The sequence below is a fragment of the Theropithecus gelada genome, chromosome 3, assembly GCF_003255815.1.
Source record: "Theropithecus gelada isolate Dixy chromosome 3, Tgel_1.0, whole genome shotgun sequence".
NCBI classification, from domain to species: domain Eukaryota; kingdom Metazoa; phylum Chordata; class Mammalia; order Primates; family Cercopithecidae; genus Theropithecus; species Theropithecus gelada.
In genome coordinates, this window is record NC_037670.1 from 107811417 (window position 1) to 107830200 (window position 18784).

Genomic DNA, 18784 nt, shown 5'->3' on the forward strand with positions numbered 1-18784 from the left:
CACTATTCCTTGTGATTGAACTTGAAATCCCTTATGATTTCATACTCAATCGTATCAAACCAGGAAGAAAATTTCCTCATATAATGAATACGTATACTCTGACAATCAGAGCTGGTGAGACAGATTGTCTGAAGTGGATTTAAGTCTTACTTTGCGATTTTTTTCTTCCCAGGATTTCGTGTGGATATGTAGCATCATAGTGTAGTTTTCCTAAAATAGAATTTTTATTTCACTATGCAAGCCTCTGCACATATCTTACTTATAAATATAAGATGATGTGAGGCTTAATCATTAGGTTGAATTGTTATGAAGTCACTCTCGAGTGACATGTGAATTAATTAAGATATATTATGCATTATAGTGATGCTATAACAATAATGTTAATTTTTTTAATGCTATATCTTTATAACCTTTTGTAGTTCAGTGAAAATCTAGTGATTACATTGTTTTCAAATGTTATTATTGTTATTATTTGGAATATTCCCTGGGAGAACTTTTTGCGTACTCCCCCAAAATGTAAGACCATATTAAAGATTTTCTTGATTTGTACTTATGCTTTATCTCTGCCTTCCATCTCTTCTTGACTTGAAGGGTTGGAGACTGTATCTGGTATTATATGACCTGCTGTCTTTGTCAACCGTGGTCACTGCTTTGCCACTTGAAGAGATCTTCCTTCATAACTTTTTGCTGACAACTAATTGAATCTCACAGACCTTGAGTAAATGGCTGAACTGTGACATCTATAAATATGGATGACAGGGCCTGTGTCACACTGTTACAGCTGTGTGCCTAGCATTGTGTCTGACATATGGAAGAAACCAAAAAAATCTCTGTTGAATGAATAAATGCTTGACTACAAGGTGTTGGTTATAGAATTGGAAAGAAAGGGTAGTGGCTCTGTATACCATGTTACTATTAATTTAGAGACTGATGACCAGCAAAGAGGAATTTACTCCAAAAATTGGTGGGAGAGTAGGGGTGCAGGAATTGAGGGAATAGCTGTAACATGGCTAGGTGTCTACATATCCAGGATATTTCACAAGAAAGTATTCCATGATCGCCCAGTAATAGAACCAACCTTTATAAGGCTCCTATTTACTTTATTTGACTTCATTTCTAAGAATGACAAATAAATAATCCCTAAATATATTCAGAATCTTAAGAACAGGATGATAAACAACTTAGAGCGTTTGGTATAGCTTATTTATTATGGCTTGTATTTTAAGTAGAAAAGACTTTATTGAATGACTAACACGAAATTATGTCAGAGTCATGAAGGAATCTTAGAAAAGAGGAGGTTTAAAAAAGGAGGAGCCAATTGATAGCCAAAAAAATAAAAATTCTAACCTCATGGCACTATCTAAATTTGCAGATTTCTGAAAAGCCAAGAGGCAGCTCCATCGGTTTGCTCAAAAAGTCCTCCAGGCAATGGGACTAAGGCATTGGTCTTGAATAGAGTTCTGCTGCTTGCCTACTCCAATGAGAGGCTCTTTCTCCAGATGATTCTACTTGGACCGAGGGCAAAAATAAAAGAAATATCTGATGGTACTAAGGGCTCATGGGTGCTATAGATTGAATGTTTATTTCACCCACAATTGCTAGGTCTGAACCTAACTCCCAGTGTGATGGTATTAGAAGAGTGGGATCTTTGGGGGTGATTAGGTCATGAGGGTGGAACCTACAGGTTGAGATTAGTGCCCTTATAAAAGGGATCCCAGAGAGATCCCCACTCCTTCCTCCATGTGAGGACACAGTGAGAAGACAACATCTGTGAGCCAGGAAGCAGTGCTCACTAAATCCCAACCATGCCGGACTGTGATCTCAGATTTCGAGCCTCCAGAACTCTGATAAAGGAATTTTCGTTGTTTATAAGCCACGTAGTCTATGATACTTCATTATAGACACCCAAACAGACTAAGACAGTTAAGCATAGCCTCCCTGACTAAGGGCTGCCTTTAGTGGCTCAGAAATGTCATCTTATTAGGGGAAAGTCCAACTCTCGTGCTAGACCCTGGGCCAGCCAGATATTTCCTTTCTATTTTTCTCCCTTTCCCCTCTCTGGGAAAGTCTCAGAGTCGTTTGACTCAACATAGTTCAAACATTGGGCCATCTTTCTGGATTTCTAGTAAATAGGGAGGAGTTTGTTGTGATAGGAAAATCTTAAGAAAGACTGGGTCATAGCTTTCGTACAGTGAAGGTACTTTAGACATTGAAGGTCTGTAAATCATTAAACTTTTCTGGTAGTAGTAGTCAAAATACACATGTATAACAGGCAGACCCCAAATGTTAACATATTTGACAGGCCTGTAACTTAATTGCTTTTTAATGTCAGTCAAATGGATTCTACTTCGGTTTCTTGGCCAGGCTTCTGTGGGCCCATTAAAACCCCATGAAGCTGAAAACATGAAACTTAATATTTGTAAAACATGTAAACACAATAGCCTTTTTCTGCCTCACCATGTGGTTAAGAAATTAGGACTAGGATATTTCAGTTTGGTATTTTTCTCAGAATCAATTATGGAGTAAGAATTTATTATCGTTCCAATATTGTTAATAATCTAGTAACACATTTTTCACTTAAGAGTTTTATTTTCATACCAAATCAAAAGAAAAAAATTATATATTGCTTTATGTTTAGAGATGTGCATTTAGACAGATAGTCTAACTTAGTGTATTCATTTGGTAGGGCTGCCGTAACGAAATGCCTCATACCACAGATTGGGAGGTTTAAACAACAGGTACTGGAAGTCCTAGGTTAAGGTGTTGGCAGTTTTGGTTTCTTCTGAGGCCTGTCTTCTTTTCTTGCAGATGGCCGCCTTCTCACTGTGTCCTCACATGGTCACCCCTCAGTCCGTGTGTTGTCTGTGTCTTAATCTCTAATTATAAGGACACCAGTCATATTGGATTAGGGCCCATCCATCTGACTTCATTTCTTCTTAATTACCTCTTAAAAGGCCCTAAGTCCAAATCCAGTCACATTTTGAGGTCCTGAAGGTTAGGACTTCAGTATACAAATTTTGGAGAGATGCAATTCAGCCCCTAATACTAGGGTTTAAGAAAAGGTCTTTCTTTCAGTTTGTGAGGACTCAAGTTTCTGATTGCAGGAGGGTGATGATATATCTTGTGAAGGCAGTGGGCCCAACACACTTCCCTTCAGAGCTGGACGGGGTGAGTGGCCTCCCGACCTCATGCCACCTCATCTTTGCCATCTTCTCTGTGAGGTTGCTGAATGCCATCTTCAGCATTTGTGAACAGTTGTGAACAGCACTTGACTGCAATTGGGCAATGTGTTTTAATTTACTCCATCCACTGCTATTTGCTGAATATCTCTTTTTTACCTGTGAGCTCTACATACAATAATAATAGTTATACTACAAATTATTTTCATGTCTCTATTTAACATTGAGTTAGTAAGGAAGTAAATGGAAAATATGTTGAATCTTAGATTCCTTTACAAGTCTTTATTTTCTAGTTTATTCAAATATCAAGCACTGTCATCACTTGTGTGTTCATCTTAAGGAAACATAAATTGTTAGACATTTATTACTATATATCTTGTTTGTAGTTACAATTTTGTTTGTGTCCAGATAATCAAAATAATATATTTGGGTTTTAGTCAAAGTCTATTCTATAACTTTATATTAATCTATTTTTGACACATGTAAGCACACATTTTAGAATGTCAGTGTGCAATTAGATATTCTTAGCACATGTCATTTGTGAAAAGCACTTTAAATCTAAGTACATTCAATTGAGCATAATTAAAATATCAAGATACATATTCTTCATATACATTTTGCCACTTAATTTTTTAAGTAGCTATAAGTATCTACCATGTGAATTCAAATTAAAGGAGGGTGATTAAATTACAGTTATATTTAATGCTTTTAGTTTAAAATGTAGTTGAAATTGTGCTATATTAAAAAATATACTGCCATGTTTTCTGTGGACAGCAGAGTGATGATGGGTTTAATTTTTTTTAATGCAAGACTATTAATATTCTCTGAATATTCTCAAGACTGTTGAATGATTGGGGGTTGGGAGGCATTGTAAGAAGGCTTTTATTTTTATCTAATGAGTTCTTTTGACTCCTGAAGTCTCAAGAAAATGTTCAGGAATACTATCTCATTTAATAAAGAAGCATTGGAGAAAGCCTTGTTTTATTGATACAGATGAAAGGAAATGGATCATGGGGAAATATGAACTGGAGCTTCTGAACCCTTAGTCTTTAGATAATGTTTTTAGGCTACCAATATTTCCTATCCTTGTGAAAATGAGCAGACAGCCTTGGTGAGTCAGTTATAAGGCACATATAACTGTAAAACCTACTTGTCCACAACTGTTAGACCTAACGTACATTATCATTTTAATGAAGGTCACTGTTCTTGGAGTACTTACAGAAAATGGGGCTGTACCTTGGAACTCTGGATTATGTTGCCTTTCTGAAATATTTGATTTCTTAAAATTCTGTTTGTTTGTTTGTTTGTTTGTGTTCCGAGATGGAGTTTTGTTCTCTCGACCAGGCTCGGGTGCAGTGGTGTAATCTCGGCTCACTGTAACCTCTGCCTCCTCGGTTCAAGCAATTCTCCTGCCTCAGCCTCCCGAGTGGCCAAGACTATAGGCACGCACCACCGTGCCTGGCTAATTTTTGTATTTTTAGTAGAGAGAGGATTTCACCATGTTGGCCAGGCTGGTCTCCATTTCCTGACCTCAGTGATCTGCTTGCCTCAGCCTCCCAAAGTGCTGGGATTACAGGCGTGAGCCACCGCACCCAGCCCTTAACATTCTGTTTTAAAAAATAAATAGCTATATCACTTCCCTATGCCAAACCAGAAGTGTCAACAATGAAGTCATTATGTAACGTGGCAAGAGGGATTTCGGTGGCAAAACTGTAAGGAGGGGAAGAAATCAAGCTTATGGAAGCATGTAGGCACTAAGCGAAAGACACAGTGATAGGAACCACAGTTTGGTTTCTTTGCAGACTAGCCCATTTCAGAGAAGGGGGTATTAGAAGAAAAAAACCTGTAATTTTACTTTGAGCCGTGAAGACCATTTCACTTGAAAAAAAACAGAGCATTTGGAAATAATGATGCTTTGTATCAGCCAAACGCTGTGCGTTTGAGAAGCTTGGTGCTTGGACTTCATGCTGACATGGTTGTAGTCACAGTCCTATTGCCCTTTCTGGTTGCTCTCAGCACTCCGAGATGCAAAGGTGGATTTATGTAGATCATGGACTTCTGATATGAATTACAGCATCCAAAACTGTCATATGGAGGTGTGAACTTAAGATTGTGTTGGCAGAGAGGTGAAGCACCTTTGCTCCTATCTTGAAACGACTATGCTATATTTAGACAAAACCTATATCAGTATAATTATTTTGCATGCCCATTTGAATAAAGTTAAAATTGTCACTAGTTGTATATTTTTGAGCCTAAAATATTTCTCACGCCTGGGCATGGTGATCACGCCTGTAATCCCAGCACTTTGGTAGGCCAAGACAGGTAGATCACTTGAGGTCAGGAATTTGAAACCAGCCTGGCCAATATGGTGAAACACTGTCTCTACTAAAAATACAAAAATTTGGGAGGCTGAGGCAGGTGGGTCACGAGGTCAGGAGATCAAGACTATCCTGGCTAACATGGTGAAACCCCGTCTCTACTAAAAACACAAAAAATTAGCTGGGCGTGGTGGTGGGCGCCTATAATCCCAGCTACTCAGGAGGCTGAGGCAGGAGAATGGTGTGAACCTGGGACTCAGAGCTTGCAGTGAGCCAAGATCAAGCCACTGCACTCCAGCCTGGGCGATAGAGGGAGACTGTCTCAAAAAAAAAAAAAAAAAAAAAATTGTCTGGGTGTGGTGGTGAGCACCTGTAATCCCAGGTACTTGGGAGGCTGAGGCCCAAGAATCTCTTGAACCTGGGAGACGGAGGTTACAGTGAGCTGAGTTTGCACCACTGCACTCCAGCCTGGGCTACAGAATGAGACTCTTCCACAATATATATATATATATATATATAGTATTGCTCAAGGATTCAGATTTGGGGATTTTACTACCCAGTAGCCTGGCTTTCTCATTATTGATTAATCTACAAATAAAAATTTGATATATCTGATGAAAATCAGTTATATTGTACCTAGAAAAACATCTCTTCCGTATTACTTGATGTATTTTAATGTCTCTGAATCCACTGGTTAATCTTTATCTCCTAGAAGCTCTTAAAGTCACAGGAATTCTAGTCCATATGATCAGATTAACCAAAAATTCAGGCAGCTACTCTGTTCAAACATGAAAGAAAAAACTGAAAATGAATTGTTTTATTGAATCTGCTTTTTCACAATAGACAACTAGGCGTAATGGTTCTGAGCGTGGGTTAGAAACTGGGCAAGTCCGGGTTTGCATTCTTTTACTGCCTTGAAGAGAAGTCTCTGCTTCCATTTCATCTCTAGAAAGACGGGAATAATATAGCCTGTGTCAGCATGACAGCGGGATGAAGGAGATGATGTCTGTGAAGAGTTTAGCAGAGTGCCTCCTACATCAGAAGTGCTTGACACGTGTCTGGCTCTTGTTTCTCCAGGAAGGAGAGGAGGGGAGAAGAGAGAGTTTGCAGGGCTGTAGTTATTCAAATAGTTATAGCTGTCTCTTCTTTCTGGTCACACTGGTGGGTAATTTGTTCTTGAAAGGTGTCTTGGAAAATCACATCCTTCCAGAAAGGGATCTAGAGGACAGACATGTGTGAAGTGTACATTGTTAGAGGGCTGACTGGAAATAATCAGTGCAGAGATCACTGTGGGCAGAGCCACAGCCTTCAGGTCCCATAAAGGGCAGAATGATAGGAATAATCTACTGCATGGGAAAGCCAAAGAAAGGAAGGAGGATGAAAAGCACCCTGGGGAGGAAAAAATAATTGGGGTATACTACTGGAATATCTTTCCCTCTGCTGGAAGATCCTTCATACATAATGAATCACAGTTTGGAAATGGAGCCTTTGAAAAAAAAATCCTTACACAACTGATAAGAGAGAAGTCTCATACCAGCCATTGAATTTTTTCAGCAATTTGGGCCTCCCTCCACAAGTGTACTTTCAGACTCAGATTCCTCCAGCATCCAGGACCTCTTGGTTAACTATGTACTCTCAATAAAGAGAAAAAGATGAGACCTCTGGGAAGCAAGAATTGGTAGAAGCTGGGCCAGGTACGGTGGCTCACACCTGTCACCCCAGCACTTTGGGAGGTCAAGGCGGGTGGATCACTTGAAGCCAGGAGTTTGAGACCAGCCTGGGCAACATGACGAAACACTCTACTAAAAATACAAAAAAAAAACTAGCCGGGTGTGGTGGCACACACCTGTAATCCCAGCTACTCAGAAGGCTGAGGCATGAGAATCACTTGAACCCAGGAGGCAGAGATAGTATTGAGCTAAGTTCATGCCACTGCACGCCAGCCTAGGTGGCAGAGAGAGACTCTGTCTCAAACAAAAAAAAAAAAAATTGATGCTGAAATGCATCAAAACCAGCCTGCTCGTCATCCTCTTTTAGAAGAAAAAGATGAGTAAACCATAGCATTACTTATTAGGATGTTACCAGATATGTGAGTTGGTCAGAGGGACTCCTAGCTACAAGTACAAGGGGTCCACTCTACCATTGACTATGTGCAAAGTAGCACATTTTAGCTACCTTTTTAAGATACTCGGCCAGATGCAGTGGCTAACGCCTGTAATCCCAGCACTTTGGGAGGCTGAGATGGGCAGATCACCTGAGGTCAGGAGTTCAAGACCAGCCTGGCCAACATAGTGAAACCCCATCTCTACTAAAAATACAAAAATTAGCCAGACGTGGTGGTGGGCACCTGTAATCCCAGCTACTTGGGAGGCTAGGCCTGAGACTCGCTTGAACCCAGGAGACGGAGGTTGCAGTGAGCCAAGATCATGTCACTGCACTCCAGCCTGGGTGAGAGAGTGAGACTCTGTCTTTAAAAAAAAAAAAAAAAAGATACTCAGTGACTGTGACTCTATATATTTGAATCTTTCCATTTGTCTAGTCTTGTGTTAAACTTTAAAAATTTCTGACACTTTATCAATGTGTGTAAATGTGTACTGATACAAAATCCTCTACATGATTTTTTATTCAGAATATTCCTGTCTTCAGACATCTTCAGGAAACCCTGTTGGGGTTTTGTTTAGGAGGATTGCTTTGAATTTAGATTAACTTAGGAAAAAGTTATAATATTTGACTGTTATCATTTTTAGGAAAATTTGCATTTTAAATTTATAGCCCAAGTGACATATTTGCAACATTGAATCTAATAATACTTATTTCTCTTACATTCAAATGTTTATGTGCCTTTAAAAAATACATTTTTTCTTTATTTTGATCCTATACATTTCATGTTAAGTTATTCTTTATTAATGCCACTTGTAAAAGAATAAAAATATGTAAGATTTCTTTTGGTATACCAGTTCCATTGTTCTCCTCTAATAAAAATATATAATGTTTTCGAATGTCGGGTCCCCTTTTGAAAAATGCTACAAAAAATGTGTTCACACTGGTGCTAGTATTCAATACTAATACAGTGGGCAATAAAATGTTCCTCAGTTCCTGATAATAGCCTGGGTGAGAGTCCACGTGGCACTGAACTTAGTAATTTGTCTTCTACAGTCGTGGGTACACACAGTGACTCTTAGTAGAGAACCCACTGTGGTGCTGCCTGCAGCTCTGGGTCCCCTGTGGCCAGGTGCAGGTAGGCAGCCCAGTGCACATGTGCAGCCCTAAGCCCTGTTTAAACACATGGCTACCTGCTGTACCTTCTAACCTGTTTTGAGTTGAGGAATAGAATGCGTGAGCCTATGAACTCACCTCTGTGGTCATTAGCTGCTTCATCTTCTCTTCTGTGTTACAGATCACAGTAACTTAATCATAACTTCCTATGGAGAGCCAGAGTATTATTTTACTATTGATTCTGAAGGAGTCTTTTGTTGCTGATGGGGTTTATGCATCAGAACTTTAGTTGTTCTTGTGCCAAATTCAATTCCGTTTGATTTTTTTTTTATCTTCAAAGCATAAATAGTAAGGACAACTATGATTTGTCAGTTTCTGCTCTGTAACAAATTTATCCCCAAACTCTGTATGTCACTAAAGCAAATCCAAACTCTTCATGTTCTACCTTTCACTTCTCCATTCAGAACTTGTACTGTTATGCGTAAGCATGGCATAATTATCCCTAGTAGTTTTATCTTTTCACTCTCTTCCCCCTAGATATTTTCTCCGAATTACCCTAAATGAATTGTCATTGTCTCTTGATTGCTCTCGTAAACTACTGTCATTTTCTCACTTTCCCTTCCCCTGCAAGTAGACTAAACAGCTCTCTCCTTCCCCAGCATCCTCTTTCCAATCCTAGTCACCCCATGTGCTTTGCCTCCCTGTGTCAGTAGACGTTGGTCCTTTTACCTTCTCACTTCTGGAAGCCGTGTTCTTAACTCTTGTGCCTGGATTGCTGTACCACTGGTGTACAGCAGAGGTTTCTCATCACTTCATAGGTCTCTCGTCACTTTCCATTTTTCTCCTTCCCCTCCCACCTTATCTAAGCCCCTGCCTTCAGTTGTGTACGTGGAGTGATGCCCTCATCTATGTCTCTCATTCCTCTTAACTCACCCTTCCACTGCCTTCTAACTGTGTCATTATTCGTCTTTCCAACACTTTGTTCCTACTACACAGATGCAAAAACTTGGATTCTTTCTTTGAGCTTACCCACTCTTTTTGCCCTATATTCAGCAGCCAAACCCTGTTGGTCTCTGTTGCATCCGTTACCCAGCCACCTCTACCTCAGTATAGATATGATTGTTCTAATTCTGGCCTTTTATCACTCACCTAGTCGGCTAAAACCCTAATTGTGATCCCTGCCTCAGGCTCTGCCTCCCTGATGAGCCCTCTCCCCTCTGCTCCCTGGGCATCTTCTCAAGGCACAGATGATGCTCAGACCTCTACAGCTCCCAAGCTGTGTTTACCAGCTCTCCTGCTGCTACGTAGTCACACAGACCATCTCCAGAATACAGCCTGTTCTTCTAGACAGCATCCTGGACCTTCCATGGTTTGGTTCCAGCAATCTTATTTTCAGCCACCACCTTTCATACCCCTTCTCCATGCTATCTAGAGCAAAAAGCTGCTATGAGAAGAACTGTAAGTGTGCTGCTGGCATCCAGCTGCTCGAGCTTGGAATCCAAGCTTCACCTTCCTAACTGTGTGACTCCAAGCATGTTAAATAGCCTCCTTTACTTTTTGTAGCCTCAATTTCTTCACTCAAACCAGGATTGATTGATTGATTGATTGATTGATTTTTATTGAGACGAAGTCTTGCTCTGTCACCCAGACTGGAGTGCGGTGGCACAATCTTGGCTCACTGCAACCTCCACTGCCGGGGATCAAGTGATTCTCCTGCCTCAGCGCCCTGAGTAGCTGGGATTACAGGCACCCACTGCCATGCCTGGCTAATTTTTTTATGTTTTTACTAGAGATGGGGTTTCACCATGTTGGCCAGGCTGGTCTCAAACTCCTGACCTCAGGTGATCTGCCTGCCTTGGCCTTCCAAAGTGCTGGGATTACAGGCGTGAGCCACCGCACCTGGCCTATTATTTATGTTATTACTTACCTTATAATACTATGAAGACCAAAAAAGAATTTTTTTTTTTTGTTTTTTTGAGACAGAGTCTCACTCTGTCCCTCAGCCTGGAGTGCAGTGGCATGATCCTGGCTCACTGAAATCTCCACCTCCCGGGTTCAAGTGATTCTCCTGCCTCAGCCTCCCGAGTAGCTGGGATTACAGGCATGCACCACCATACCCAGCTAATTTTGTATATTTAGTAGAGGCGGGGTTTCACCTTGTTAGCCAGGCTGATCTTGAGCTCCCGACCTCAGGTGATCCACCTGCCTCGATCTCCCAAAGTGCTGGGATTACAGGCGTGAGCCACCATACCTGGCCCAAGAATTCTTAGAGAACTCTTACCACAATCCCTGGTATTTAGTAAGCTAGAGGAGCCTCAATAAATGCCAGAGGATGATGATGTTGATCTCATTATAATTATCATCCTCATTAAAATTTCGCTTGACATAAGTAATGCTGGATATATTACCCACATAAGTGTGGTATGCCCTTGTCACTGTGCCTTTGTGCCTTTCTCTGCTTAGAGTGCCAAAATCCTATTCACACTGCAGTCCCCAGCTAACATGTTACCTTCTCACTGGCTTAATCACCTCCCAGCCAGGAGATCTCTTGCCCTCCTTTGAACTGTCATATCCGCTTGTCTGGACTTTGGCTCTTATCATATAATTATCTATCCTCATTTTCCATTTTCTGTATTTATGAGGCATATAGTTATCGAACTCCATTGAAAATCCTTTCCTCTCCTTTCTGGCTATATAGCCCTGGGTACATTGCTATATTAGTTTGCTAGCACTACCAAAACAAAATACCACAAACTAGGTGGCTTAAACAGCAGAAATTTGTATTCTCACATTTCTAGAGTCTGAAACTTCAAGATCAAGGTGTTGCCAGGTTGGTTTCTTCTGAGGTCTCTCTCTCTCTGGCTTGGAGATGGCCACTTTTTCCCTGTGTCTTCTCTTTGTGTCCTACATGCCTGTCTCAATTTTCTCTTCTTATGAGAAACCAGTTGGATGGGATTATGTCCCACCCTAAAGACCTCTTTTTAACTTAATTTCTCTTTTAAAGTCCGTGTTTTCAACTATAGTCACATTCTGAAGTATTTGAGAGTTAGGACTTCAACTGTGACTTTTGGTAGAACACAGTTCAGCCCATAAAAACAATTGCTTTAATCATTCTGTGCTTTAGTTTCCTCTTAATGTAAACTCTGCAAAAAGTACCTCTTGAGTGGACTGAAAATATGTAGTATATGCAACATATTTATATAAAGCAACACCTTAATACCCCATAATAGATGTTTGATGAATATTCTTTATCTCTACCCTTGCTACTTCATGCTCCTTGAGAATGGGAATGAAGTATCTTGTGTCCTTGCAGTTCCTAGGACAAACTTTGAACATGATTGCTTGTAAATATTTGGTGAATGAAAAATCAAGTAGCAGAAGTGAGTGTAATAGTTGTATGCATTTCTCTTTCTCTCTTAGATGGATCCAGATACTAGATGGTAACTAAGATTTCAATAACAAAGAGTATACTAGGAAACATGTAGAAAAGTCAGTGTTAGCGCTGTAAGTATAATATGCCACACTGAGCCAGTTCAGTATGAAATATTTTCCTGTGTCCTACTTGCCACAGTCTCCAGAAAGTCATAGGGAAATGATTTGTGACAAAATTGCACACACACAAAAAAAACAGTATCTTCACACAGCCAGAGCTCTGAAGTGATGAGGGACACAAAGACATTGTGCACAATAGGTGTTCCTGTCCATTGTCTGCCGATTCAGCTATCTTTGATCTCTGCAAAAGAGGAACCATGGGTATGGTACTGTGAATGGATAATAGACCAGGAATTGGAAGAGCGGCAGGCAGTGTGCTGCTCAGTGATCAAGTCATGGCGAGACCCAGACACCGTGCATCTGATGATAAGCATCTTCTCTTGGTGCCTTGGAGTCTCTCATTTCCTTCCAGTTTGACTCCAAAGGGCCTGTTTCATCTTCAGCACCTTTACAATGTGCCACTTTGAGTCTGTAGGTTCTTTCTTTCAGAGGCCACCACAGGTAACGGGTACATCATTATGTTTTCTTGATATCACTACATTCTTTCTTCCTGGTGCATCTGCCTCCTGCAGCCCTCTGAAGTGGATTTGACTCCTTATCATCCCTAGTGATAACTCACTTTGCTGTTTTAAAAGAATTGGTATCTGTCGATTTGCTTGGAGTCAGGGAGTTGAGTGTAAGTTCTTGTTTTATTGTATATAATGCTAGCAACTTTTACCAGTGTTAGTAAAGGTAAGAGATAATAAAACAACAATTCTGTACCCAAGAATTCTACCCTTTCATAACAGCACCACTTGGATATGTAGAAAGAGTTTGTTGCGAGATCAGATATAAAACAAATAAAAGTTATTTGTGAAATGGAAGACTGGGATTAGAAACTGTGGCATTCAGGAAGCCAAGTAAGCTGGTTCTCAAAATTGACAGAGAGTCTAGAGACGGTGTAGTGCAGGGATTGTCAGCCTCACTGCACATAAGAATCTCCTAGGAAAATTTTAACAAGGACAGATGCAAAGTTCTTATTAAACTGTCAGGACTGAAGTTCAGAGGTCACCATATTTTAAAAAGGTCTGCAAGTGATTGTAACATGCATCTATGGAGGAAAACATCAATGTAGGGGAAAAAGGGAAAGAAACCTGCATGTTTGGAGTAATGGCTCTGTCTTGAGCACTGTGCTGGCTCCTTACATTCTCCATCTCTTTTTATCTTCATAGTAAGTGAGATGGTTTGACAAATAGGGAGACTGAAGCTCTGCCTTCATGTGGGACACTCAACTGCCTCCTTCCCTACTGTTGGCAGTGCTTGGATGAATATGCATTGTATTCCTCTTCTCTCTTCCAAGAAGACTGGTGTTCTCTGATTATTTTGCATTTTACCCTGGGTAGAGATGGTCTTACCCTCCTTTGAGCTTCAAAAAAAATCAGCCTTCAGCCTAATTCCATCCTGGTGAATCTTTTCTCAGCAATTCTGCCCCCATAAAACAATCTTTACATTTTGAATTTCTATTCATTTTTCTAAGTATTCATAAGATTTTCATATGAAGAATTCTGGTTCAGAAATAGAGAAAATCCTTACTGTGCCTCTCGCGTGGTTACTGGGCTAGGTGTGTTTCAACTCATCATTCTGCCAACTATAAATAGCTCAGTCTGTATCATATGGGAAATGTAGGTGCAAAGTCACAGAACACTCAAGGGCTGTAAACAACCGGAGGCGGGGGGGGGGGGGGGGGGGGGGGGGGGGGGGGGGGGGGGGGGGGGGAGGGTATTGTTTTTCCCATGGACCTGCAGGTTGCAGCAGCATCTGAGCAAAACACAGCTGTTCTGAGCAGTAGGGCAGGGAGCAGCATGTCTTTGTGTGGACCAGAAGGCACCAGCCTCTGGGTGTGTCATCTCACACTCTACTTCCTACAGTAAGGCCCTTTCTTGGGCCTTTCAGTGAATCCAACCCAGGTTTGTATTTTGTGTTGTCCCCCATCCCTCAAAAAATCTCATTTGCACTTAAGAAAGAACAAGAGTGTCTTGATTAAGGTATCAAGTTGGTAAAAATGGAAAAACACTTTGATTTAGGGAGTTAATGAATGAACATCTTTCTTTGATTCATTAACCTTACACATATTAGGTAAACTGTGTATAGGTGTTTATTTTTCTTTGTGGAAGTAACACATGATCTATATAGAAAAAATTTCAAATACATCAAAAAAAAAAAAAAAAAAAAGGAAAAGAAAGATATTTGTAATCCCACCACTTCAGAAGCACCACTTTGGTGTATTTCTTCTACATGGTGATAGGGGATGGCGGGGGAAATGTGTACCAGTATTTTAAACATATGAGCATTTTTACTTAAAAGTCTATTTTGAACATTTTTCACGGTTGACTGCATAGTATCTCCATGCATGAACATACTCAAATTCATTTATTCCATCCCTTACCATTAGATATTTATGTTGTTTCTAATTTTTCTTTCCAGCTATTATAAATAATACTTCAAAAGGCATCCTTGTAGCTAGTTCTAATTAGTACAGTATAGTTTGGATAATATAAAAATTTCATACATCTGTGACAAAGAACAAGTTGAAATACAGTAAGAAAGAATGTAATTGCTTGTGATAAATATGTGATAAATGTGATAAATATGTGAAAAATGTGATAAATATAGGCTTAGCTTCAAAATAGCTAGCTTAAAATTACCCTTACAGTGTACTTTAAAGATTTCACTGATGATCTTGGAGGTGAGGCATCTGGCCATTGCTGGAATGAAATAACACATGATGTTCAACATTTGGGTAGTAACTGACTTAGTGCATATTTTTGCTACTTTCACATACCATTTATCTCATATGAAAAGAGCAATTCTATACACAAGTAATACATAAATAAAATTATAAGAATATGCAACTCCATAAAATGAGATTTGATGTTTTTAAGAGAAAAAAATGATAGCTTTCATGTAAGTTTACGTGTTTGCTGGCAGTTTTTGAATCATTGCCAGAATCATGAAATTCATCATTCAGGAGCCTTTGTCCTCCTAGTCCCCCTTCTATTCTGAGAGGCAGATCTGTGTCTCCTCATTTGGATACGAATGCTTTTCATTTTATTACTGCCTTTGTGCCCTTGGCTTTGAGCCCTGCGGTGGCAGTTGTTTGTGCTTCAAGGAGCATTTGTAATTTCAGTGTGAGGACTCAGGGAGGTCAAGAGAAATCTCTGGTCTTTGCCCTCCTTCAGCCTCCACATTAAGGACGTAGGGCTTCTTCCTAGGCAGTAACTGTATTTTGATTCATACTTGTAATCCCTGACCACTTTGATTGATGGGATAAGGACTGAAACTACATTCTCTTGAGGATAGAATATTCTTATCCTTGAGAATAATCATTCATCTCTTCCTAACCCATCTTACTATTTCTTTGCTTTGATCCTAAATCTTTTTTATTATTTTTAGGCTGGAGGCTCCCAGGTGATTTTCACAAATCCTTTAGAAATTGTCAAGATCCGTTTGCAAGTGGCCGGAGAAATCACTACTGGTCCCAGAGTCAGTGCCTTGTCTGTCGTGCGGGACCTGGGGTTCTTTGGGATCTACAAGGTAACTTTTTTTTTTTTTTTTTTTTTAGTCATTTATTTGATTACTTTCTCATCTCCTAATGTAGAAACTGTTCTTCAACATGAAATCCATTTTTTGTTTTTTGTTTGTTTGTTTGTTTGTTTGTTTGCATTTCTACACCTAGAGAAGATGTTCTACCCAAGCTGCAGGGGCATCTTCATGCCAGTTAGAAGGAGGTGCCCCTTCCTGCCATCTGCCAAAAAACTATCCTCATCAATACACAAATCCAGGATGACTATGATAGGAATTGTGCCCTCTAGAGTTGTTCAGTGCAGCTCTTTGCAGCAACACTGGCTAGAACTTTATTTGGATTTGTTATTGATATGCTGAGTTCAGTTCAAGGAGAAACCTATATCATAATTTATTTTCTGATCCTATATATGTGGTCTGATCCATGTTTTCTCTATATATGTATGCTTTGTCTTATTATAAATCTTAATCATTTTTTCATTTAGAAAATGTTTTTTCAGAATGATTACAAAACCAAACTTCTAGAGGATTCTTGAAATTTGTTATTCATACTGCTCTACCAAAAAGTTATAATGGAATTTACTATAACTATCTGCCTATATGCCAACGTATAAGGCTTTATCAAACATAAAGTAAACACAAGTTTTCAATGAAGAATTTTTTTTTAAAAAATTACGCTAGCTTACTAAGTAAACCTTTAGGGATATGGGAGAAATGTCAGATGTCTACTTAAGATAGTTTCATTTATTTACACAGAATGTATACAGTCACATTATATAAAATTAATATTGCTTTGTTTCTATAAACACATATCAAGAAATATTCAAATTATTCATGAATTTTGAATCAGCATCTTGATCTCCACTTAACCCACTTTTTAAGGTCATCTGTTAGCATGGTTTTGCAGAATACATTATCTTCATTTTTATCCCAAGCTTTGCAATTTGAAGCATTTTTGACTTTTATGTATGATATTGTTCCTGCAAATTTTATCCCATAGACACATAATATTAAGACAGTCAATTTATTTTTTCCTATTCCCAGTTCATCCTGAATGGATATAACTGGTCCCCATAATGTAACAACTTACCATATTGCTAGAGTAAACTTGAAATGACTTGTTTTGACATTTTACACGGTATTTGTGAGATCCTCCTCCCAGAGATACTTTTTTACTCTTTTCTTTTTAACCTGAGTTTTGCAAGTGACCTCAGTAAACATCCAGAATTAGTAATAATTGTGGCTGTCTCAGGAGAATCTGCCTTCCCTGAATGGTACTCTGCTTCTCAGAGTCAAGTGACTGGAAAGAGTACTCCATGATCTGAGACTTTGTGAAGATCGAATATAATGTGATGCCCTCTTTTCTGGGATTAATTTTAGCTGGGGAAAATCCTGCCTTATATTTAAGCATATGTGGTACTTAGGAATAAACCTGCTGATTTTTTAAGTAGAACTTAAAATGTTCAATCTGGGATTCTACAATGTAACACAATGTTTTGTAACTATTTTGCTTACCAATTTGTTACCCATCTGTAAAAAATAAACACTGTTGTCATGAGGCATAGCATTGATCAATTTGAAGAAAAATCGTCTTTTCTAAATTTTTAGGCTCTTGCAGTCTGTAATATGATGTAGCAGCATGTCATTTTGACAAGATGCCAGGAGTCTTTCAATGGGTTGTCTGGTAAAAAGCACTTAGGTACTATGGCAGTGACTGTTATCGAAATGTCTAGATGAGTAAAATGGTAGGAACGTGTTTGCTGATACAGAAACAGAGACTGCTAAACTAACTGCAAATGATACAATACTGGGACTTAGTGCTTTTCATCTTCACATTATTTAATAATCTTAATCCCCTTTAACACTTCTTGGAAGTAGTTGGTATCCTGATTTTGTAGTTCAGGTGAATAGAGGCTGCCAACCGTGGTATCTGAGCTGAAACTGAGGCTTAGAAGTTTCTTGTTTCCACATTTGTGCTAAAATTGCTTTCCTGAAATGTGCAGGATTGCTCAAGTTTGAGCAAGAGAACTCTCCCATATGAAGTTAGTTTAATTACTAGTCTAGTAGTTTAATCTAGTTCAGAAGCATTCCACAGGGCTTGGTGCTCACTTCTAAAATGCTGTTTTTGGTGTACTGGTAATTAACAAGAAAATCAGTAATGCTTTGAGCTGTTGGAACCTTGATTTCGTTGCAAGAAAATGACCTAGTAATCTCTATCTTCCTGTTGGTCATCAGTATCAGCTATATTCAGAGACCTGGGAGTCTGGATTTCATTCAGCAGATGTTGACCTCTGTGGTTTGGTCTCCTTTCAGTCTGATTAGCTCTTGTATTACAAGTCTAGTTGGTCCTCATTTATATTTTCGCAGCATTCTGTCTTGGACTTTGTTTCTTGTGAACCCCTCTTCTCCAGTCCCACCCCACTTCACCTTTACATGGTCAGACATCACAGCAGGTTAAGATCCATCTTTCTAGGGAGCATCACAGCATTAGCATTGCTTTGTAGTTTAATGTGTTTTTGTTTCAGGATAGCACTTTTTTCTGTTTCTAGTCCTGGTTAGCTAGAAAAATGCAAATGACTAGAAGTGACCTCACACAGTACTTTTAAACCTGGTATGTGCCCCTCCAGGTGGGTCTTTAAAAAGAAGAACCACTGTCCTAAATTTAGTTGAGACAGGTAATCTTTCTCCTTCCCTCTGTTCTTTTGTTTCTGTTGTTAACATTACAATGCCAGACCCAAGAAGGGTGAGTGGTTGGCTCTGTCTGTGTGTTTAGGCCTGCTGAGCTTTAACCTTACCTAAATTGGAAAATCAAGCTTTCTGTTTTTCTCCTGTATTGACTTGCAAAATAAGCAAACTATTCTGACTTCCCAGTAAGTGGCAATTAGAGTACTTGCTTTAGAAATATATTTGCAACTGAAAAAAAGTGGAAAACAGTAAACATTTTGCATTCCTAAAGTAAGAAATAGTTTAGCACAAATATAGTAAGCAATGTAAACAAAGCCCCCCCCGCCCCCCCCG

General features: G+C 39.4%; 1 protein-coding gene across 3 annotated transcripts in view; it reads left to right on the plus strand.

The window, feature by feature from the left end:
• The window catches only part of SLC25A13 (solute carrier family 25 member 13), a 199605-nt gene that overhangs the window by 151277 nt on the left and 29544 nt on the right, over nt 1–18784 (plus strand). For all 3 annotated transcript variants that reach the window (XM_025380033.1, XM_025380034.1, XM_025380035.1), the window contains one exon: nt 15638–15778. In XM_025380033.1, coding sequence (XP_025235818.1) covers nt 15638–15778 — 141 coding nt within the window. The remainder of the gene's footprint in view (nt 1–15637; nt 15779–18784) is intronic.